Raw genomic sequence first — 26,395 nt, 5'->3', positions numbered from 1 at the left:
AAAAAAAAGGAAAACAGTTCAAGTTTTTCTTAATTTGTTGGTGGCAATAAGTAATTGTTTGAATAAACCATTTTTGTAATTTGATGAATTTTAAAGTAATGGACAATAGATTAATATATAAAAGTTAATGAGCTAGCGTACTTATGGAATCGTAAAAATCATTTTGATCATTTAAAAAAACAAAAAATTTTTATCTAAATAAAATATTTTCTTTTATTTTATACATATGTATCTAAGTAAAATGCTAAAGAAAAATAAATACTAAATTCAATAATTATATTATAATAATAATCATAAAAATTATATTTTCTTAAAATCCTTAAAATCGAATAATAATTAAATTTTATAATTTACTAATTCTTAAATATTGAATATTATCAACAGTTAAGGTTCAATTGCTACAAAATATTTGTAGAAAAAGTAAAATATCTAAAAAAATTTTTATTATTAACTTACAAAAAGTAATTTAATTATATTTATTCGTTACACAAAAAAAAAATAATATGTGAATGTTATGAAAAAGTAAAATTCCCCATAATATTTACGTAAATTAGGCATAAATCCTTATAAAGTTGATAAAACTTGTTAATTTCAATTTAAAAAGTAATATTTTACATATACAAGGAATTTTTATTCAAAAAATAAATTTAATATTTATTTTGCTTTATATAAATAAAGAAATCATTTTAAAAACTATTCACTAATTTTTTGTTATATTTATTTTAGCTATATTTATAATTATATTATTATGTAAAATTTAGCAGTTTTATGAATTTTCTTAAGGAAATTAACAAATTGTTCAATGGAATCATAAAAACAAATATAGTATAATCGTAAATTAAAAAAGAAATTAAAACTAAATTAAAAATAATATTACAAATAAATTATTACTATTTAATAATAATAATTAATATAGGAAAAAAAAAAAATTTTATAAATTAGAAATATATAAAATTAACAATTATTTCTATCAGCTTTCAGCTTGTGTTGACGATTGACTATGACTAGTTAAATAATGTGGTGGAATGGGTATTACTTGGGTTCTTGCCGGTATTTTTTTCTAAAAAATATAAAATAATTTTTAATTTAATTATATAATATTAATTTGTTTATATTATTATGTTTTTACCTTTCTTCTAAATGGAAAACAACCAGTTTTTTCAATAACTGGTGTTGCATCTATTAATAAATCTTGTGTAGGCGCCTGACAGTCTGAAAATACATTCAATTCACGAAAACATTCTGTTTCAATCATTTCATTTTGCCATGATATTGATACAGAACCAGTATTAAATTTTGCATAAAAATTTGAATCACTATCATCAATATTAACGCCTTTAACAGTTGAAAATTGTTCGATGTCAAGTACATCTTTGGCATAAACAGCATGAGGCTATAATATAACAAAATTTAATAAAGAAAAATTACAATTTTAATTTATGTAAATTATATATAACAATAATAATATGTATGTAATTGAGAATAAATTATATAACATAAAATTTTTATACAAAGTGTTATTGTTTAAATATGTGTGTACATTTATGTATATAGCAATTATATGTTTGTGCTTTTTTTGCAAATTATTTTAGATTAGAAAAATATCAGATTTTTTTAGTTATTAAGAAAGTGGCATTTTCAGCAAAAAACTGAAGAAAAATAAGAATTGATTGAATTTAAATATTTTAACAATTAAATTGAAAAAATGAATAATTCTGTTAGAACTCCAAATGTCATTAATTTCTTTAAAATGTTTAATTATGAATTAAGTAGAAATGAATTAAATAACGATATTCTATACTGGTCAACTTAATAAAATTCTTTAAAATCTATTTAAATGTTGTTTTTATACTTAAATTTTGTTTAAGGAATACAACTTTATTATGCAGTATACACTTACATCTGGAACAAAAGGTGGATCAACCATACCAGCTTCAAGTCTTTTCCAATTAATACAATCAAAAAATGGATGCATTTTAACTTCTCTGGCACCATAACGTCCATTCTTACAACCTAAACGTAGTTTAATTGATTTTGATAATAACTGTTGGCACATTGATTTGGCTTCATCATTAAATTTCAATGAATACTTTTCTTGGTCTTCCTATAAATTTAAGAAAAAAATATATATATATATATATATTTATTTAATTATAAATATTAAATGTAAATGTAAAATGTAAAATTCAAATTTGTTTGCTATACAATTATTTTATGATTCTAATGAAATTATATTAATGTATGATTTTTTCCAAAAATAATTTCAAATTAAATAATTAAAGTATTATATAATATGAAGTATAAATATAAGTTTTAATCTTTATAACAATTTTTAGAATATATAGGGGCTTTCATTGTGTTACTCAGATTCGGAACTTAAAATAATATATTCCGGATTAAATTTTCTTACGTGATAGGCGATTGAAACTACATATTTATTAAAATAAATAAATTTCAAATTTAGATTAATAAGTATCTGGACAGAAAATCAGAAAATCAGGACAAAGGTAACAGAAAATTAATTGTATTTTAGAAGTACGTTTAGGTTACAATTAAAAAAATTGAATATTTTATAAAATTTTAAGCATTTAAATATTTAAAACAAAAAAAATATTTAAAAAAATTAAAATTTTTTTTATACATTTTTATGGCAACAATAATTTATTTTATAACTGTACTCATAAGCTCCGTAAAATATGCAAAACTTGATGTTAATTTTCTCTTTAATTGAGAATTGAGATGTACCTGCATATATACGTACGTACTTCTTTAAAAAATATTAATTTAAAATTACAGAAAATTCTAAAAATAAAAAAAAAATCAAAAACGAAAATAATGAAAATTTTTTTAATTTTTATATCTTTAATTTTAGGCTGATTAATATGCAGTATGATAATAACAAAATCATTCCGTGATTTGGTTTTCAACTTAATTGCATATTCTTTTGATGGATGTTGGCTGTACGGTTCCTAATTTACGTTCAACTTTAAGTTTTTATTCCCATATGTATATCATTACCAGCAAGTATATTTATACCCGCACGTATACAATTTTTCACAAAAAAAAAACAAAACAAAATAGAAGAAGAAGAAAAAGAAAATAAAATTCTATATAAAGAAATTCTATAACGGCACACAAGACTGTTATATGGAAGAAAAAATTTAATGTAAAAATCTTTTATAGGTAATGGTATGTTGGTTTCTCATATAATACAACTATAATGATTTCTGATTGATTCCATGCTTTATATATACATATACACATGCATACACATTAAGTATTTATGATTTTTATTTCAATTCCTTTATGTTCTTCCCAAAAAAAAAAAAAAATTTTTTATTTTTATATCTACTCTAATGAATATAGAGAAATAAAAAATATCCTTTTGTAAATAGAATATTTATTAAGAAAAAAAAAATAAGCAAAAAAGAATTAAATATGAAAAAAGAAAAGAAATTTCTAATAAATTTTCTTCCAATCTTACACATTTTCATATAAATTATGTATGATGAGAAAATTTGTTTTAAAATTTAAGATGTTGTACAAGTAAATTTAAAATAAAATAAAAGAAAATATAAAAAGAAAATGTAATATGGTAAACCGTAATAAAAATAACAAAAAAATATAGATAGAATAATTCTAAATTGTTATACAAAAAGGATAAAATTTAATTTTAAATTTATAAAATTTTATGGTACATCCTTTTTATCGCTCTCTAATATACTTGTACCGTACATACATACAAATATATGTAATACATTCATTCATATATATATGTACTAATGTTTATTGTACTTGATACTAAATCCGAATTCACAATCTATTTAAACTATATTAGTACCTACATAATATTATGTACATAATATACTTTGTATGACAAAATAAAAATTGACCTACTTTAATGTTTTTTTTTCGGTATATACTTTTTGTGTTACTAGAATTTAATTCAATTTAAAAGTTAAAAATTGTCCATTTATATACGTATTATTTGTGTGTGCACATGAATCTACAAATTTATATTGTATTGTATTTTAAAGTATATACGAGTATATATAAATAAATTAAATAAATTAATGCACTTTTTACACAAAATGATTAAATTTTATTGAATTTTTATGTTATTTTTTTTTTTTTGAGTAATATTTGTACATAAATTTTTTTTTTTTTTGAGAAAATCGATAATACACTTAATATTATTGAAAAATTTATTGACGATTATGTAGGCAATATATTTTAGATATATCTACAACATACATTATACATTATATTCTTGTTGAATGCCAAGTAGACTTTAATAGAATTAAACAAAAATAAAGTTTGTGTTCAAAACTAAATTTTGGGTTTTCAAAAATTTAAATTTAAATCTAAAGTTTTCTTATTTCTCTAAGTATAAGAGCATTAATTTAAGTTTGATTTCAAATATTTAAGTCTCTTTTCTTAATAGGATAATATACTGACTAAAGCTTACTTATTCCAGTTAAGATACCGATGAAATTTTCTTAATATTTTAATGTACATATTGAAAGGAGCTTCAAGGGGCTATAGTCGAAATTCAAGAGACTTGCTTCGAGCAAATCGTGATAGTATAACATTTAACTGTACAAAATATGGATTCGAGCTTTGTGCAAATCGTGATAGTATAACATTTAACTGTACAAAATATGGATTTAAAATAAAATTTTCAATTACATGACTCAACTTATGTAAATTTAGACCTTTCTTATTATTACAGTATTTAAAATAATAAATTTTATTTTGATTGAATGAATCACATTGAATTCGAATAAAAATAAAAAATAAAATTAAAATAAAAAATATATGAGTTTTCTGAATCGGTTTATGATTAGAATAATAATTATAGTAATTTAATATCAACAGTGTATAGGCTTTTTGATTTTTCAATAGAAATAAATTACGTAAATTTATAAAATAAAAAATATAGATTTATAAATCATCCGGATATTCTTCAATTTATTGATTCTTTAAACACATACTGCATTGCAAATTTATTATACCGGGTGTTTCGTATGAGGTGACAAAAAATTTAAGGGATAATTCTTTGATAAATTTTCGAAAAAATATTGTATGGGTGGTGTGCAGATATACTCGTTTTCGAGCAACAGTCTGTTGAAAAAGAAGGTACCGAAAGAAATAAACCATATAACAAAATTTTCGAAAAATTTCGAGTTTTGTACAAAAAAAAGTAAAAAAAAAAACACAAAAATTAGGACTTTGACAAGCTGTATCTTGAAAACTATGGTTAAAATCAAATTAATTGTAAGATAAAAAATGAAGAACAATCAATTAAGCTGTAAAACAAGCTCTAATGATAACACTATGTTGTATGGTGAAAAGTCCGTACCTTTTTTTCAAGAGACTGTAGCTCGAAAACGAGTGTATCTGCACCCCCAACCACCCATACAATTTTTTGCTGAAAATTGATCAAAGAATCATCGCCAAAATTATTTGCCTTCTTATGCGAAACACACTGTATAGAACATGTATATGAACGTATGTATCAAGATAGATAGACTTTTTAAATATATATAATGTATGTAAAGTAAAAATAATTCGAATTATATTTCTACACTATTATAAATTTAATAGGAGCAATCAATAGAAATTTAAGTAATAAAAATCATTCATTCAATTATAGTTATATACGAAAATTAAATGCATATATGAAAAATTTATAATCTTTTTTCTATGTTAAACTTTAAAATTAAAAACATTTTATAATTTTTGTCATGGTATACGAGCAACTTTTTTTTTTCATATTTTGATAACTCTTGCATTTTTCTTGATTTTTATTGATAATTCAAACCAATTTATTTTAAAATAGAAAGTAATAAAATTTATAATTAGATTATGGAAAAAAAAATTATTTAATTTTCTTTTTATATCGGAAATATTGCAATAAAACTGTAATAAAAATACTGTTATAGTTTGGTATATGCAATTGTTGTGCATTTATGTGTGAATAAGAAGATGAGTTTATGAGTCATAATGGAATCTATATGAATAGAACAAGGAAACGAAATTGGACTAATTTTAAGCTAGTTATCGTAGTTCTGGATCATAACTCATTTCAGAACTAGAAATTTGCAAAAGATTTGAATTATTTTAATATGTAAATAAATATTTTTGTTAGTTATATTTAAATTTTTGGAAAATATAATGGTTAATCGGAGCGTGATCACATTAAAATAATCATCTAAGCTTACAAAAATAATTAAAGTTCAAAATGAATAGAGATTTTCTTTTAGCGCACCCTAAATGTATGCAATTTTTTTAAATATTCACATTTTTTGTTCATGTATTTTTAAATGCTAATTGAGATTATTAATATTGGCCAATTATGTATTTAATTAATTTATAATAAAATTAAATCAAATAAATTACCTATTGTAACTTAATTAAAAAGTTAAGACTTTTTACTTTTGCCAAATATTAACTTTCATTTCTTTTATTTTGCGAGATGTAACAAATTAATAAAATTATTTGAAATATATAAAGAATATGTGTGTGTTTCTGTCTTAATTAATTTTATTAATTTATTAATTTTAATATATTATTTATTATATATTTTCTATTTTTATATTTTTTAATTATTTCGAAAGCAAATTTAACATTTTATAATTTACCTTAACTCTTCTATCAACTTCTTCTCTTTTTACTTTTTCTTTTCTCATACGAAATGGCGCTTGTCCTTCAATCATCTCATAAAGTAAACAACCGAAACTAAACCAATCTGGTGAAAATGAGTATTTTTCATTATCGATAACTTCCGGCGCCATATAACCTATATAAATATAAAATTTACTTATTAAATTATAGACAATGTCATAAAAATTATAAGTAAAAATGAAAAGAAACATTGAGCACAAAAGATGTATGTACATATATGTAAGTTTATATATATAAATATGCATATTATATCCAAAAAATATTTCTAAAGTACCTACACTTTATATAGCTTTAAAAATGAAGAAAACAACAAAAAAAAATAAAATGAATAATAAGAGCATTAAAATATTTTTTAATAATGAATAAGGGAAAAAATATAAAATAAAGGAAGCTGAGATCCAAAAGCATTTTTGACCTTTATTTTCATATCATTTCATCTCTTTTATTACTAAATACATATGTATATTTGCACATATTATATATATATATATATTAGCTTTGTTATTTAAAGCATTATTAATTTTATTTTATTAAATTGTTTTCCCCTTTGTCTTTTAATAACAATAATGCACGAATACAATATTATGTGGTCATTTAAATATATACAGCTAGCACATATAGAGAGCTGTATAAATAGATGTTACTTAAGTTGTAACTGTTTATAACTTACCTACTGTTCCAACTCGTCCTCTAACTGAATCACCTTCTGGTATTTCAACAGCTAAACCCAAATCTGATATTCTAACATGACCATGATCATCTAATAATATATTTTCTGGTTTACAATCACGATATACAATACCCTGTTGATGTAAATGCTCTAAACCACATACAACTTCAGCTCCATAAAATCTAGCACGAACTAATTCAAAACCAGGATCACCACCCATATTATATATATGAAATTTTAAATCTCCACCTATTTTTTTATAAAATAAATAGAATGACAAAATAGTTTAAGTATTATTTTGAATATAGATCAAGATATTATATAAGATTATATAAAAAAATCAAGTTTTTTTTTTGATTCTTAACTTAAGTGTATACATAAATATTTATATGAATGGTAAGTTGTAACTAAATGTAGTAAATTCTATTGTGTATAAAATTGTTGAGAAAGAGTGCTTTTTGAAAGATTCTTTATTCTTTTGTAAAATCATCCTTTTAAAGAGGTGAACAAAATCTGATTGAAATCCTTGATTTTTAAATAAATATATTCTTGTATGTATGCATTTGTATACGTATCTCTACGTATGTTTACACAATTTATTATTCATATAATTACATATACACATTTGTTTACGTAAGAGAAAACCTTTGATTTCAATAATGTACTTTATATAATAAAAGTGAATATTTTGATTGCATTTTACACAGATAATTTGATAGCTTTTTTTTTTTTTTTTTAAAGAAAAAACCTTGAAAACAAAAGAATTCTTATTTATATTTAAAAAAACATTCTAGACCATATATAGGTAAATTTCTAAGAACAGGTAAATTAAAATTCTGTAAAATTTTAAAAAGTGTAGAAATTAAAATATTTGCTATTTCAACTCACATTTCTAATCGAAAAAAAAATTGGATTTCAATCACATTTTCAATAAAATTGCAAAAAATTAAGTTATTATTAACTATTTTCCGTCCGTTAATTCGATAAATGCGCCTGTTCACAAAACTTCGGCATCAATCAATGCAAAATGAGGAATTTTTAATTGTAAAGATAAAACTTTGATTTGAATACGTAGAAGCTATAAAATGTGAGATAAGGAGTCAGATTAATAGTTTATATTTAAAAATTCAGTAAATCTAATAAAAGACATGAGTTTTCAATTCTACCGTTGATCTAATGTTGAATATTATCAAAGTAATAATAGCTAATAATTAAATTAAGACTTAATTAAATAAATTACAATATTGTATAATGTACGATGAGCAAGGTATTAAGTACACCGTTTCGTTATTTAGACTTTAGAAGTTATTTAAGAAAAATGTGATTATTGATTTGATATTTTGTAGATTATTGGTTTGATTGACTGCATTATTCTTATCATTGGCCACATTTGTATATTGAAAAAATTCTGAAATATTCTTTAACATTAAAGGGTCTTCATATAATAGTGCGAACTTGACAAGAATCGAAGCAATTGTGAAAATTTGCAAATACAACTGTTTTGGACACCGATATTTTTCCCTAGACTGCAAAATATACAATTGATCTAAACCCAAGGCGATAAATAAAATATTTGCTCGTGTATATAATTTCGAATAACATTTCGTCTGTAATGTTTTTTGAAATACCAGATAATATTATTGGAAAGGATCTAATAATCATTTATTTAAATCAGCCAACATTGCAGTCGTTTTTAATATTATACTTTAATTTGGCAGTTTACTTATATTGCAAGTCGTTCACGTTATTTAAGAAACTGTCAAATAAGAAACCATAATATTTACAATTACGCAAACAAATAAGAACAATTCTCTGCTTACTCTCTAGATACACGAAATTATTTTCAATTCATTTTAATTTTTCAAAATTAAAATTTTGTTCTTTATTTTCATCATTTTTAAAATACATTTAAAACTTTTAATTTAAAAATTTTTGCATTAAAAAATTTAAATTAACATAAAATAATTTTTAATTATTAAAATTTGAAAAGCAATCTAGTTCAAGTTGAAATATCAGAAAAATTCAATCTTCTATTCTTATAAACAACACGTGATAATTAATATTTTAATAAGAGTTAGAATTCTAAGACCAAGGTCTTAACAAATTTTATCTTTAAATTTTTTTAAGATTAAAAATGTATTTCGCAAATTGTTTTTTCTTTTTTTTTTTTTAAATAATCATATTTTTTTTTCAAGGATATTTTCTAAAACCAAATAAATTTTTGTTGATAATATTAAAATTAAATTGTTTTTATTTTTTTTAAATTATTTTCTTTCTTATGTTCGTTGGTATTCATTGCATTTAAGTCATAGCATCAAGGACAAGATATTTAAAAAAAAGAAAACAAAAACACTGAATATTAAGAAAACAAAATTATAAAGAAAAAAGAAAAATTATAATTTTTGTTTTCTTTCCATTAATTTGTGTTTAAATCATTTGAAAAATTATAATTCGAAAATATAAAATTTGAGGGTGGATTCCATGGCAGGAATAATAATAACAAGCAAATTCAAAAATTTAAATGATTCTGTTAAATACTTATAAGATTTCGAAAAATAATTTTTCTGCAGTAATGTTAGAAATTCCAGGAATTCATTAAGCCAATAGAATAGATTTTGAATGCAAACATTGTTGAAAACAGTAAATTTGAATACTAATATTTTCCTTAAACAATTGAAAATTTTGTACTTTTTTAAGAATATTCTACTGACATAATTTTTATAAAATCACAATATTATCACTTATTGCATACTTTTAGGGGAATTCCGGAAAACTAAAATATAATTAAGTTGTTATTTTAGATTTTTGTTTACTTTGAGACACGATAACTTGGAAAAGAATGAGAATAGACAAAAAAAAATGTTTCTTCAACGAAATTATCTGGTTTTATAATATTTACTTAACTGCTAAAATTTCAGGGCCTTGCAATTTACCGTCAAAGGAAGGAATTTAAAAATTGCAAATTTAATTATTTTTTGCAAGTATTAGTCTCTCCTCTGTTGTTTCCGGCATTAAAAAAATGTTTTCCTTTTTAAAACAATATTTTATTTATATTCAGGCAGTTTTAGAAATTTTAGTGCTTCACTTAAAGAAATTTTCCAAACATTTCCAGCTTGTAAAAATTTGTACAAAATAGTTCATTTTCCTATCTTAAAGGAAAGTTTTGTGAATAGACGTACGTACGAACGGGTGAGGGGAAAGCACGTGATTTTTTTTTGTGGATTTATTGAAAATATGCTAAAAATGAAAAATAATTAAAAAAAATAAACTCAAGTTAAAGTAAACGAAAGCAGTCTCTAAGGACTCTTTAATGAATACTTCGGAAAATTAAATATTAAAATTTTTTTTTTTTTGTCAAAAGAATTTTTTTTGATTTTTATTTTACGTATGTATATGTACATACATTGAAGGTCGGGAAGGGAATTGAAATTTAGTCATTGTAATACAAATATATAACTTATAATTTTAATGTCACTAATATAGAAAATGAGCATAATTTTCAATTCCATTATAGTGTCGAACAAAACATGTATGTATACAGTTATATAAAAGTATACTACATGTATAAATAATAACGATACCATAGGAATTGTTAAAAAGTGTATGATCAGACATACTCTGTAATAAAACTTTTATTAGGCATATTGTACCGTTATTCCATTTATATCATATAAATGAAAACGAAACAAAAATCCTGAAAATTTTTGCGATTCTTAAATGAATGAAAACGATATTAGAAAACATTATGGTTTCTTCTTTTTTTTTTGTATTATTAAAAATTTTCTTCATCATTGTAGAAAAAACGATTTCATACTGATCCCTTTTGTTAAATGTAATATGAGAATTTATACCCAACAGTGTATTTCTCAAAAAAAAAAAAAAATTACAAAAAAGGAAAAAAATAAGGAAGAATCGAAAATTCCATAGAATTATAAAAACTATTTGAATAGCGGAATCTTCATTTAACTTTGATTTTCCAACTATAAGATAATTACAATAAAATTTATATTTTCAATCATCATCATCATCATTTACATGATAATTATTATTTTCTTTTCAATTTTATCAAATTAATTGTAAAATCAATTGAATTTAATAACAATAGAATTTCGAAATGTGTTGTAGGACATGTGTTGTTACACAATGCACATAATATTTAGGGTATTCGTATATTATGAGAATTTCAATTGAAATTTGAATTTTTATCTGGAGTATGATGATATTTTGTCAATTAAAGAGTGTTATATGAAGTATGAATATTGAAAATTTTTATTAAAAAACTTTTTATTATAATAAAATGAAAATGAACTTGTATAGTAACAAATGTAAGTTATGTATATGAATATATACAATGTGTCTGTATACATACTCGTATATGAATTATCAGTTCATTTTTAAGCTTTAAGGTAATTAAAATTTTTCTCAAAAGTATTACGAAACTTATTTGGTATGGCATTATATAGCCTATACAATTATGCAAAAAATTTTTGTTTAAGTCTTTTTGTTTGAATATAGTTTGAAAACCAAAGCTGTTCTTTTCGTTCTTAAGCGGTACACATCGCCAGAGATGCTTGGAAAAAATTTCTTTTGCTACATTATATACCATGAACCCATAAATTAATTTGCGGTTAGTAGATGCAATTTTATACAAACATCCTTTATTAACTAGAAGCACATAATCATACAATCTAATACATTACAAATTTATAGCTTCTAGCATTTTAGAGGTTAATGAATGATTAATTAATCCTGTGTTTTGTGATATTATTTATTGAAAAAAAATCTTTAATGTTCAGATTTAAAATATAACTTCAATTGTACTTAATTATAACTTGATAAATTTGCTTGAGGCAAAACTATTCTTAATTTTATAATATTTTTTTTATTCAACTTACCATTCATTATTGTTAATACCAAACAGAGTGCATCTTTTGTTTCATATGCATATGCCAAATTAACAACAAATCTTGAATTGATTTTTTGTAAAATTTGTTTTTCAATCAGGACCATTGATTCACCCTTACGTTTTTTTATTCGTTTCTTTTCAAGTTTCTTACAGGCATACATTTTACCAGTAGCACGAACCTTTATTTTTTTTTAATGAAAAAAAGAAAATAAAATTTACTTAACAATTGAAAATTAAAAATAAAATTTCTCTTATTAAATAAAATTATGATATTGAAACCAAGTAACAATTTTTCCAAATATTTTTTAAAATCCCGGCATTTCAGAAACCGTTGAGACAATTAGCTCCAAAACAAAAATTTCATTACTTTAAAATTTCTTAAACGATGGTATATATAAAAAGTACTTATTTCTGAATTAACCTGCACGTATATGGCTTGCCAACACATGAATTTCTTGAGAAAAATAAATTTGATGAGAACCCATTTTGTATTGCAGAATTTGCAATTACATTTTTGATTAATTTATATTTTAATTATGTTTCTAAGAATTTATTAAATTTATTGGATTCAGAAAAGATAATCAAATCATTTTCTAAAATACACGAATGATGAATTCTAAATTCCAAACAATTGCATATTAAATTTTGTAATTTTCGAATGCTTTCGATTGAATCATTTCATGTGATGTAGACAAAATGATTCTTAGAAATTCTTGTCAATTAAAGTGTCCTTTATAATTACTATAAAATATTCAAATACTCGTATAGGTTTGACAAATTGTGATTAGAATAAAAATTTTTAAAATGCTACTTTATTTTTCTTAGGTCAATAAAAAATTATAAATAAATATTAATGCAAAAAATGATGAGATAAGCGAATTAAGTTGAAATTGGTACTTTCGAGTAAATTAATTATTAAAAGGATTACAGCCTACATTCATATGAAAATGTTTGAAAGACAGTAGCTTATTTCGAGCTTTTACAAATTAATTCAATATATTTGATTAATTATTTTTTAATGTTAAGTTTGGAAATTTTGTTAAATCAGCTGGTCTCAACATTTGTTTTTTTGATCAAACTTTATTGTCCCAGAAATAGCATGCTTTTCCCAAAAAATGTTTGATCAAATATTTTGATGGCAGTTTTCATAACTTTATTTGTTCTAGCGACTTTTTCGAATTATAATAAATATGAATGCTTCGCTTCATAAATCAGTTTTTTTTTTATTTTTACATACATATGTACATATATATGTAATTATAAAGAATTTAATCATCGTAATATTGCAATTTTATGTTTAGTCGACTGATATTGTCGGTTTTATAGGTAAGCCGTAAAATTCTTAAGAAATTACCCAAATTTCTAATAATATAAGATTATTATAACATTGCATATACCTGACATGCACAAACTTCACCAAATCCACCTTTTCCAAGGACACGATACATGCGAAATGTTTTATATGTAATTGGTTGTGCCTCAAGCCATTTCCATTGTAAATATCTAAAATGAGAAAGCATGAAAAAAAAAACAATGAATTTAGTAGCCAAATAAAAATAAGTAAAAAAAAAATGTTTAATATGTAAGAGTGTTTTCAAGATGAAGGAAATTTTTTTTTTATAGAAACAAAAGTCTCTATATACTTATGTATATATGTAAATGCTCTAAGGGTATTTTTTCTATTTTGCAATGATCTACATGTACATATGTATGTATTTAGAATTTTTTGTTTTAATAATAATACAATTTAAAATGAGTTTTTCAGAAATTTTTCATAAAATGCCTAAACAACATGTAAAAATTTTTGTATTTTTCGTGAGATTATTCATTTGTTCTTAAAAGAAAAAAAGAACACTTCGGAATTCATTATTCAATATTAATGGTACATATATTATATTGTACACATACATGCATGTATATATTAATAATTGTTTATATATTTACGAAATATGAAGCAAACATTTCATTGCTTATGCTCCTATTAATTTGGACAAAATAATTTTTCTCAAAAGGATATGTAGATAGAATATGTTTTTTTCCCTTTTTATTGGTAAAGCTTATGAAGGCGTTCATAAATTTGAACGAATTATACATCATTAGAAAAAGAAAATTAAAGAAATTTTGATAAGCTGTAATTCATGTTAAAATTTTTTTAAATTAACAAGTTGCATTATTAAATCATTCTTATAATGCAATTTAGTGGAGAAAATTAATTTTGATGTCATATAACCTTTAATGTACGATAGAGTAGGAAAGAAAGTTTATATTATAGAATCGAATAAATATAGCATTGAAACTGCTTCTATATTATGGTCTGAAGGATAATTCTTTGAGATACGCTCAACTTTTTAGTGAATTCATTAAAACTGGATTAAAACTGGAAACTTCATTAAATCAGAATGAATTTGTATAATAGTTAAATTTGAGATTCGATTATTTAGGACGGAAAGTCTTAAAATACCAAATAAAATTTGTAAGTAAACAGAATTCAGATTATGATTTTTAAAATACAAAGATTTACAATATTTTATTTATGCGTCAATTCATTGAATATTACCTGTTGGACCGACTTTAATAAATAAAAAACCAACAAACATATATAAACATAAAATTGCATAAGAATAAAATAAATCTTATGCATTTCTGTTTTTTTTTTGTTTTACAAAAGAATTTTTTTAATTTAATTCTAATTTTATGTATTTTTAAAGAACAATGAATATTATTTATAAATTCTCAGTTTTATTTAAGTCACAATTTCATAAAATTCTATAATTAAATATGAAAACCAATTCTCTGAAAAATTTATTTTTGGTATTATTATTTGCCCATAGATATTATACAAATAAGAATAACCATAATTCCTCAACACAGATAATATTATTAATAAATAATTTAAGAAATAAATTTAATCTTTTGTATTAGAAAACATAAGGCTTTTGTTATCATAAAAAAGGATTTATTGATAACCTATTGTTAGGAAAATTATGCATAAATCATCTATATTATGCCTATAAAATATATTAAATTGAAGATGAATGAGAAGACATATTTGATAAATAAAATTTTTGTTCAAATTATTTTCTATTTTTATATTTTTGTACATATTTGGTGTCATGATAATTGTCCTTGTCCTTGTAAATATTGTTAATGAATTTATTATAAAAAGACATCATGACAATATTATTATTTATTATATTCATTATGATACTCTAATGATCTTATATATAAAATTATAGAAATTTAAAAACTATAAAGGATGGTTCAATGAAAATTAAAAAAATTATAAACGAATTTATTTGGTTAACATGAAATTTATGAGACAGTAGTGAATTGAATTACAAAAAAATCTGATCTGATGATCATAATGGCTTAGTTTAGCGAAAATATTTCGCAATAGTCTAATTTTGCCTTTTTCTGGTCTAGATTTCAGTTTTCGGTTTCTTATATTTCTGAAACTGCAGGATTTTTCAAATTTCTAGTAAAACAAAAAGTTAACAGTAAATGCCATGTCATTATTATTCTTTAAATTTTGATTCTTTCTCATTCTAAATGTATGCAATATTTTGAATGAAAGTGATATAAATTCCTAGTAGATTCTTTTTTGATGAAAATGTTTTCCGTTTTTCAAGGGAAAAGTGGTACTTTACAAACCCTTGCTTTGATCGCAATTTATTTATTTTTTGTAATTACAAAAAAGAACAAAATAAATAAACAAAAAATTGCATATATTTCGGTGTTCCCATTATTATCCTGAAGTTTATCGGAATTTTCATATAAACAATATTTTAACATGATTTCAGATATACGAGTATTAATTTAATAAAATAATTTGAGTTACAACTAAATTCTCTATTGTAATATAACAAAAATTTTTTGAACGAAAATGTGAAATAGCTTTAACTTTTAAAATTGAATTTTGCAAAGGGAAAAATTTTTGTTGAACTTAGGGAAACTAAATATGTTGAACTTAGAACTACATATTTCTTTAATCTAAAATAATTATCTATTCAGTTTTATAACAATGATTATAGTATACTCGTATTAAAATCTATTTATCTATTATAAGTGTGGGCTGAGCTTTTTCCATTATTATTAATTTAAATATTTAACCTGTTATTTCAACGTGCAAAATATAAAAAAAAAAATTAAATTTAAAACTATATTAAAAATTTTAAGGCACATTTAAGGTTATAATTAAATATGATTTATATGAGATTAGTGTACCTTTTATTATGTGATTTAAGGCAAAATTATTTACAAATTAAAAAAAAAATTATTATCACATATACATATGTATAGATTAATGTATTTTTTACCCATATATTATGAATTTTAATGAACCTTAATTAGATTTGGGACTATAAGTTTGGGAAATTTTGAATGTGTATATAAATTGTATCTATGTACATGAGCTCAACAATAATTATTTCCTTAATGGTTAATATTTTTGCAGTTAAATTTTATTTAAATATATCCACATATTTATATATATATATATACTTGAATTTTTATATGGATATACAGTGAGTATAACGATGATTTGTAACTATCAAATGAATGCTGTAAGGAAAAAGAAAGCATAAAGAGTGCAGATGTTGACCTATTAGGGACGATGTTCAATAAAGTGCTTGTATAAACTGAGTTTAATACTTCACCTTTAAATAAATGCGAGAATATGTATAGGTTCTACAGACCGCATTGCATACTATAACTGGATATTATGTGATGACACAAAGTTTCGCATGTCGAGTTTATGGCAGAAATGAATTTTAATATGCGTAAATAGACTATTTTGAGAGAGATGTAAGTCTATCAGTCTGTTTCGTGTATCGAGATTTCGACTAAAAACTTTTAAATGAAAATTTATATCTGAGTTTACTTTGGCCTATGTCAAGTCTAAGTAACTCAACGTTAACTACGAGCCGACTGTACGTTTTATACTTGTTTTTTTTTTTTTAAATAATTATTGCATTTTCTTGTAATTTTACATCAATAATTATATATTTCCATCTGACCAATGGTGCAGTGGTTATTGTACTAGTCCTTTAAAAGAAGGATCTCGGGTCCAAAGCCCAGTCAGGTCACTATAAAAATTCTATTTAATATTATATAGCTTTATACAAATTACATTATAAATATTTTACATATTAACTAATTGCCATATTTCAATAATATCCAATATTAAAAATACCAGCAAAATAAAATAGTAAATATCAATAAACTTAAATATTTAATATAAAACTACGGTAGACTCGTCCCTTACCTAGTAAAACTCAATGATGTAAGAAACTGGTGTTCATAGTTATCTACAATATCGCGTACCGGTCATATGCTCCTCCCAGGAGCAAAGTGGGAATAAAAAAAAATTATATATATCCATGATAATATGATGACCCACCTAGATTTTCAAAGAAGTTTCAGCAGACAATCAGTTGTCAACTATTGTACTCTTGTACTCTTACTATTGTACTCCTCTTATGAAACTAACTAAGGAGAGGAAATCGCACAAGAAAACATCTTTACAGAAAATGAGCCTTTTTTAAAAATAAATTAAAATTTATAATTTCCTAGAAATGTAATTCCCTTTTCATTAAATTAATAGAGATTTCTTAATATTATTGAAAAAAACACATCCTGTCGGCTACATTCCACTCCCACCAAATTTAATGTATTTGAATATAATGTATTATATTCAAATTCCTCACATTTGTACACTAACACGTGTTACATATATTATTCGTAAGAGAATACTAATGGTTTTGTTAATTAGATTCATGAGAATTTTTAGTTAATTTTTCGATGCAATCAAAGTAACTCGTAATAATTTTTGCAAAATGGGACGTGAAGTACAATTGTTTAAAAATATAAGTACAATGAAGTAATATAATGTTAAGCATTCACGTTAAATGAAAATAATTTAATATAACATGTACTTATACAGAATTAAAAATTTTAGAAATAGAAAAATAGAACAATTATTGAAATTTAATAGAAATTTGTGATAAACGTGAATTGTAAGCCCCATATCTCTTAAATTGATTGTTATGTAATATACACGTTTTCAATTAAATTTTTATGTTTTCAGAAGAGATGGGATATCGTTTTCATCACATAAATGTTAAACAGAGTTCTTAAGGTAAAATTTTTAAAATATACTTTATATGTAATTTAAATAGTATATTTACTTTATGTATGTGTGTATTTTTAAATAAGCTTGTTTTCAATTAAATTCATATTTTGCAAATTTTTTTTTTGTGGCTTTTGTCTTAAAAGTTCCCTACACCTGCAATTTGTCTATATATGTTATAGTCCATATTTATGTAAGTTTTTTGTTATTTATGAAATTTGTATGAATAATGACTTTTAGATTATTATTTAACTTACCTATGAAAATACATTGATTCTTCAAATTCACGAAATGGTTCCCCGGCCAAAAATGATTTCACAGCAGTCACACATGGTTCAAATAAATCTTTACTTCCACCTATAGGAAAGAAAATGAAATCCAATCAATTTCAACTTAAATCAAATAAAGAAATAAAAATCAATTATTATAAAGTATAAATTTCGAAAAAACCAATTTGGGTTTGAAGATAGTCATTGATTAGGAGACGGTAATCAAAAATTATCTCTTAAAGACAAAAAATTTTGGTATCAAATTTAACAAACAAGGAAGTAAATTAAAAACGCTTCAAAAACTTAATGCTATCGACTATTTTTGTTCTATAGAATTTTATTTTGAATGAGGTTTGCATTGAATTACAAAGCAGAAGTTTGGATAAAATATTTAATAAAATAATTTTTATTTTTCGCAAGGAAATGTAAAAAAAAATTATTTTTGTATTTTGTGAAAGTTTTCCAATAAAACATTCAAAACAGTTTGTGTTTTTCTGTTATGCATAAATCACTTGTGTAATTTTTCATTTTATATAACAATTCGCATATGGAATATCTTTCAATATAAATCGTTTAATTAATTGTTATATTATTAGTTTAATACTCACTTTTAATTTTATCTCTAACTTTACTGATTAAAACATCATTTAGAACATCTAATACATTCATATTGGAATTCTTCAATTTTGTTTTAATATCATTATTTGGCATTAATAAATCCTTAGATTTACTATTGATATTCTCTTTTTCATTATATTCATCATCAATTTGATTTGAATCGATACAATTTCCACTTTTATTTATATCAATATTGCCACCAGTATCATTACCACCACCACCACTATCACCACCACCATCATCTTTTTCACCTCGATCGTCGCCATTATGATGTCTACTATCATTACCCAATTGTTTTCGATTCTGTTGTTGATGATGATGATTATTCAGTTCGCTGTTAATATTTGCTGTATTTGTTGTTTGTGTTTCATTAACACCATTTTCTATTGGTGATGTTGCTATTGTATCAGAGGATGGGGATGCATCAAATGATAAAAATCGAAAACCTATTTCCTTAGCTATTGAAATACGATTTTCATCGTATTCGACTTCGTATCTATATAAAAAAATATTCATTATATATTTACATAATATATATATTTTTTTATGTAATTAATGAAACATTGATGATAACATATTAAAGAATTGGCAGGTGAATAAATAAAAGCTCGGAAAAAATAAAAGTAACATAAAGATTATAAGAATACAGGAGGAGAGAGAGAGAGAGAGAATGGAAGGAAGTTAAAACATTTAATTAAGAGTAAAATATCGTTTAAATTTTTTATTTTTTTTCAATCGTTTTTATTTTAATAAATTAAAATTTGATTGTTTAAAAGAAAATTTTTTACCTTTGAACTTGATCTAGGAACGCTATATAACGATAGTATATTGGCCGTTTGTTTTCGCAAAATTGACGAAAAAGTATTCGACCAATTGGCTGCTGATCTATCACATAATCGTAACTTACATCTGAAATTAAAATAAAAAAATTGTAAAATATTATGATTTTTCATAATGTTAAATTGTGTTTTCTATAGGTTTAAACTATTCCGTGTCATATTTTGTTAGTAAACCGAAAAATAATTTTGTAATACAAGAATCGTTGCACCGTTTTATAGTTCATTAAACTATAAATTTTTTCAAAATTATTAAGATATAAATTTAAGCCCCAAACTAAATTTTTACATTTATTCTGAAATAATTTACAAAATTTTTTTTTTTAAATCTCTCGGTTTTGTATTAGACGAATTGAAACAAAAAATAAGTTTATAAAAGGAAAAACTCAATTATTAAAAGTTTAAAAAAAAAAACAATCTCCCTAAAGTATGCAATTTTATTTTTAATTTAATTTCTATAAAATATTAACAGTTTTTCATCATAAAGTGTTAAAATGCTCAATTTGTTAGAAAACATTGCTATTTCAAAAATGCGAGTGTAAATTTAAAATAATGGAAGACAATAAGCAGTACGTTAATGATAAACGGTGCAACGATTCATGTATTACAAAATTATTTTTCGATTTACTAACAAAATATGACACGGAATAGTTTAAACCTATAGAAAACACAATTTGGAATTATAATATTATTTTTTATTCTGTATGTCGTGGATTTTGTGTAACGAATTGTTTTGGAACTTTGTTGTTTACTTTTGATCATAATGGGCCGATGATATAATCAATCAAACTTCTAGAATTTCCTAAAATTTCTCACAATGTTTCAAATTGTTTAGAATCCAAACGAATTATAATTCAATTTTCGTATATTTTTTAAAATTGAAATTAAAATTAAAATAGTTTTAAAAAAAAAAAAGTTGTTTATTGCATTAAATTGAAAAATTAATGTTAAGAGTATCTTAAAGTTGCCAATTCAAATTGATATGTTGACGACTTTTATTAGAATTTTACTGTTGGGGCTTTAGACTTTTTAATTAAAATTATTTTCTATATAAATTTGTATGTATGTATGTATGTGGCTATAAATGTTCACCAAATCAACTCTATATGGATTGCTTTTATTTTTTTTTGTTTTTTTTTCGGTTTTTTTTTCAATAAAAAAAAATTCCGTATATTATCGATTTTAATTGTTTATTTTTTCCTCTTTGACATCATTTGAGTTTTTCATTTGTTTATTTTATTTTACATTTTAGATATTGGTTTGGTATTAAATGTTATACACTATAATATTTTTTATTGCTTGTATTTACAAAAATTGGAGCATTTTTATTTTAGAACAGCAGGAGTCAATTTTTAAATAGGATTTTTTCTTTCAATTAAATAGCATTTCATTTTGTTGTTAATTATACATATATATATATATAATTTTTTTTTTTTTAAATTTTCATTTAAAAATAAAAAGTGTATCAGGGCTATATTAAAATTTTATAGAAATATTTGATATTTCCAAATAGGATTTAATAAAATATTTATGCGAATCTTTATTCCGATTTTGAATTAAGTCGCAAATCAACTTGTTCATTACAATATTTCAAACTAATTCAATTATTAATTCAATTCTTCAATATTTAAAACTAAATTCAGATTTTATTTAATAAGACTTATCGAGTGATTATTTGTACTGAAAATTTGATATTCCAAATTTATTCAAATTAAATTGGAAATAATTTTTCGAAAATTTAAGCTTGTGTATGCAAGACGTTGAAAAATGGAAAGCACATAGTGATGTGACCAATATATAATTAATATATGTAATGCGATATGCGATTAGAATAGTTGTCTCACTTCAATTCGATTAAGTTTAGTATTACTATGCTCATAAACATTTTGATAATATCCCCAAACATCCCTGTATTTCAAATAAATTAATATTTCCATGTACATTTTATATATAATAATAATAATGTGGATTTATATTGTTTGTATAAATGTATGTATAGCACGTTAATGGGAATGTAACTGGGAAATGTAAACAAAGATTAAAAATAATAAATTTTGAATGAATTTTTTTTTAGCTTTGTTGAAATTATTATTTGAAATTTATTGTGAAAAGGAAGTTTTTTAATGATTGATAGAAACAATTAAAAAATAATAATTAAAAAAAAAAATAAATTATTAGGTCAGACAGATTACGTTGTTTTTTATTTTATATAAGTGGCAACTATTGTTCACCAAGCTCGAGGTAAAGCGTTTTAACTAAGCTATATTTGATATGTTTGTGGTTTCAAATAATTTGAGAGGTTCAAATTTAGTTAATTTATCTTGTTAATTTCAATTAAGAATCTGAAGAGAATCAAAAAATTAAAGTTTTAATATTTTTAAAATGATTGAATTTAATTATTTTACACTACTTTAATTTATGCGAATGTAAAAGATTTATTCATTGTGCTTGAGTGAAATAGAGATTTTTTGACTTTTTTGTACGAATGTGCACCTTGCTTTTTGGTTTTTAATTTTATAACATTTTTAGAACGTTAAATAATTGCTGGCATGAGCTTTGAATCTATAATGCCATTTAAGGTGATTAAAATTAAAAAAAAAATTGGTACATTCTATATGTATGTGAAGGAAACGTGTAGCCGAAATAAATTTGTAAGAGACAGATTTATGTGATGCCCATTATATGATGTGGCTAACACACCCTTAATCATTTGCTATATGTAGTAAAGTAATTAGTGATATCGAACCAATATTAAATTTTAATTTATATAAGTATTGTATGCAATTAATTCTATTTTATGTATAGGAATAGATGGTAATTAAAATATTATATAAGTAATGTTAATTATTCGTTTTAATTTCATTATTATTAATCATATATGTATATATATATATATATAGTATGTAAGATGATTTCTTTTTCTCTTACCTATTTTGTCTTTGAGGTGTATACATTGCGATATGTGCGGAAATTGTAAAATTTTGCGCCATTTTTTGCTTTTACCTTTATTACTATCAGAACCACCTGAAAAAAAAAATAACAAAAGGAAACCATTAAAAATGAATAAAATAAAATATTATTAGAGTTTTTATTATCATTTTATTATTATTGTTAACTTGTACATGATATTTATGCAGATTTATTTTGTATATATATAATTTAGAAAATTTTCCATTATTATTTCTTTTTTCTATGTGTTTAGAATTTTACATATACATATATACAGTTAAATTTCGAGGATAATAATTATATTTTAAAAATAAATGGAGTGTAGGTATAATATATATATATATATAATATATTGCATATATATATACGAGTACATGAATTTTTATTTTTGTAAGATAAGGTAATAATGTATAATGATAAAAAATAAAGAATGAATCATAAGAAAATATAAAATTAAAGGCCATGAAGGTGGATAAATCCAGTCAACTCTGGGATATATATTAAAAAACAATATATACATAAATTAAATTAGATGATTTCGAAATGGAAATATAAGATTCATTTAATAAATAATCGTTTGGTAGAAAAATATTCGCTAAATATTGTAGTTTTTTTATTCAAAAGTTCATTGAATTGAAATGGTGGGTTTGTTCAAGAAAAATTTGAATAAGCCAATATTCAAATTTCAGTTTTGTAGTTTGCTTCATGTTTAGTATCGTAATATTCTCACTTCTTATTTTTGTTATATAACACTACATGAAAACTACAGTGTGTTTAACATAACAGAATTTTGCATATACGAAAGTAAATGTTAAAAAAATTCTTTAATAAAATCTAAAATAACTTTTTGAAAATTTGCCTAAATCATTTTAAATAATAAAATTCAAAATTATTTTATAGTCCTTCTATATTATTTTTATGTAGATTTTATTTCAGTATATAATAAAAATATTATGATTTTATATATGCGTTATTCTTAATATAATCTAAGTGAATTATTTTATTTTTTTTTGTGTGTTTTACATACCGAGATAATGGCATTTATTTTTAAGTAGAAGTATTTGAATTATTTTAACCTTCTTTAACCTACCATTGAAATAATTACCCAAGTGGTTTTTTATCTTTTCTTGTTTTTACCACAATTTAATAATTATTAACTTTATTTTGGAATGAACATTATAAAATAAGTTCTCGTTTTTTTTTTTTTTGCAAAGTAATTTTAATATATTCTAGAATAAACAGCGGTAAAATGACGTACATCCTTAAGTACACAATATTAAAAATTGTATTGCGAGCATTTCGCATATCCTTATAAATATTTGTGTGTTTTCAAGCAAATACGCATGTAGGGATTTTTTTTTTATTAATTTACGATATGATAAACATTTTTACTGTACGCATATTTAAACTTATTGTGATGAAGGGAATGCGTGCAAATAATTTGCTTTTTTTTTTGTTGTGAGTGTTATGAATATGACTAACAAAGATTTTTGATTGTAATACAGGTACATAACAATTTTTTTTTTGTAACATTTTCAACTATTCCCTTGATATATTTATGTAGGAAAGTGAATGTATATTTATAATTTGCAGTGCATTTATGATTAATTATTTCTAGCTGTATTTCTCTATTATTACAGAATAAAAACAACTTTCGTATATAAACTCCCCAAATACGCATTATATTCGTTCAAAATATTTCTTATAAAAATGTTGCTATTTAATCAGAGGGAAATTTTTATATTTGGAACAATATTTATAACACTTGATAAATTTTAAAGTTGCAGCCTCTCCAATTGAATTCTACGCCTTAATATTACGGAACAGCAATCAATTGTTGAATTTTCAAATTAGGAAGAAAATGACTGGCTTTTACTAAAGTTCCGAGTAACTATATTTTATTTTTAAAGGAAATGTTATTTAAATAAAATTGTTTAAAATTGGTTTCACAATTATATTTTTAGTTTGATTAAGGTTCATTCGTTTTATAATAATTAAGAGATTTTCAGAGATACAGATAATGTAACTGCGTTAGACAATGTGACAATATCACTTGTTTTTTGTTGTAACATTGCTATGATTATTGTTTATGAACTTTCATAATAACTCAGTTTTACTTATTTCAAATATTGTTTTGCAAAAATTTTGTAGAACATTGTATTTTAATGCAATCTCAAAACAGTTCAATTTTTATTTATATTAGCGAAATTTTTTTTTTACAATAATTAATTCTTAATTATTAAACAAGAAATATTTAAAAATAAAATAAAATATCTGCATAATTAAAACTCAAATTCCATCATTTTCCGTAATTATTCCGTACATATAAAAATATACATATAAAAAAATGTAACAATAATTATCCCTTTTAAAATTTTATTTATTAAGAGCAATGAGAATTCTATTTAAAGAAGAATTCAAATTTAATCTTCTTTTTGAATAAAATCTACTGTATTTTTTTGAAAATATTAAAAAGTATTTAATAACATAAATTTTTATTGTTTAATTTCAAAAAAATATATATATAAAAAATTTTAATCACATCTTCTTTTTCTGGAATTCATTTAACCTTAACGAACTATGTAACATTTTTGCATTTTAATGATAACTATTATTTTTATTTCGCGAATTTTCTTCACTTCCTCGCGTTCAATTCATTTTTGTTTTTTCATAGTTTATTTTATGCATTGTTTATTATTGCCTTAATTACTGATTCATTTTTTTTATTATTATTATTCTCATAATATGTATCTGTATATAAATGCCTACATATATGTATAACATTTATAAGTCTGTATAAATGAAAAAAAAAATTAAATAAAAAATTTTTACTACAAGAACTGTAATTAACACTATAAAATACCATATACTTGCCACTTTTATAGAATGAAACAATCACGAAACAATTACTAAAATAAAATATGAATTAGGGGGAGCAGGAGGCAAACGCATATCATGAAAATAATGGACGCAATAAAAAACACAAATTTAAAGAATTGAAGAAAAAAATTTTCCATCACGCAATCTTTTTTTTTTTTCTATACATGAAAAACTGAAATGATTTCAATCGCCTATTTCTCTTTTTATTTTTATAAAACTTATAACATCCGCCGAAATGGTAAAGTAAAAAATAGAAATCGTAAATATAAAAAATATGTAGAAAAAAATAAACTTGATTGAAATGAACGGTTTGTGAAGTAGCACATTTCCTGTAAAATTGTGTTTAATTTACCCTATTCTTTCAATTTTATAATATTGCATACTATTAGAATAATCTTCTATTGCATAACTTCCGGCTGAGAAAATAAAGTAAAAGGAGCATTAACATTTAAT

General features: G+C 22.5%; 1 protein-coding gene across 1 annotated transcript; it reads right to left on the bottom strand.

The window, feature by feature from the left end:
• Positions 1-750: 750 nt before the first annotated feature.
• LOC129614484 (G protein-coupled receptor kinase 2) lies at positions 751-24,743 on the bottom strand. The gene is made up of 12 exons (XM_055529087.1): positions 24,740-24,743; positions 23,042-23,137; positions 20,066-20,186; positions 19,268-19,773; positions 18,648-18,747; positions 13,661-13,766; positions 12,253-12,442; positions 7,358-7,606; positions 6,645-6,802; positions 1,901-2,104; positions 1,130-1,393; positions 751-1,060 (listed from the first exon to the last, which is right to left on the bottom strand). Exons 1-12 carry the CDS (start codon positions 24,741-24,743, stop codon positions 971-973), a joined length of 2,088 nt encoding a protein of 695 aa, XP_055385062.1. The 3' UTR covers positions 751-970.
• Between the last annotated feature and the right edge of the window lie 1,652 nt (positions 24,744-26,395).

Source organism: Condylostylus longicornis, unplaced genomic scaffold, assembly GCF_029603195.1.
Source record: "Condylostylus longicornis isolate FDR11 unplaced genomic scaffold, ASM2960319v2 ptg000110l, whole genome shotgun sequence".
Classification (NCBI taxonomy): Eukaryota; Metazoa; Arthropoda; class Insecta; order Diptera; family Dolichopodidae; genus Condylostylus; species Condylostylus longicornis.
This window is presented reverse-complemented; position numbering and strand designations above follow the sequence as displayed.

What these genes read in the sequence shown, in the direction of transcription:
- LOC129614484 (XM_055529087.1), bottom strand. An exon ending in TTCCTAGATCAAGTTCAAAG is followed by an intron (nt 19,774 to 20,065) that starts GTAAAAAATTTT and finishes TTTTTTATATAG; the next exon opens with ATACGAAGTCGAATACGATG. An exon ending in AGTTAGAGATAAAATTAAAA is followed by an intron (nt 18,748 to 19,267) that starts GTGAGTATTAAA and finishes TCTTTCCTATAG; the next exon opens with GTGGAAGTAAAGATTTATTT.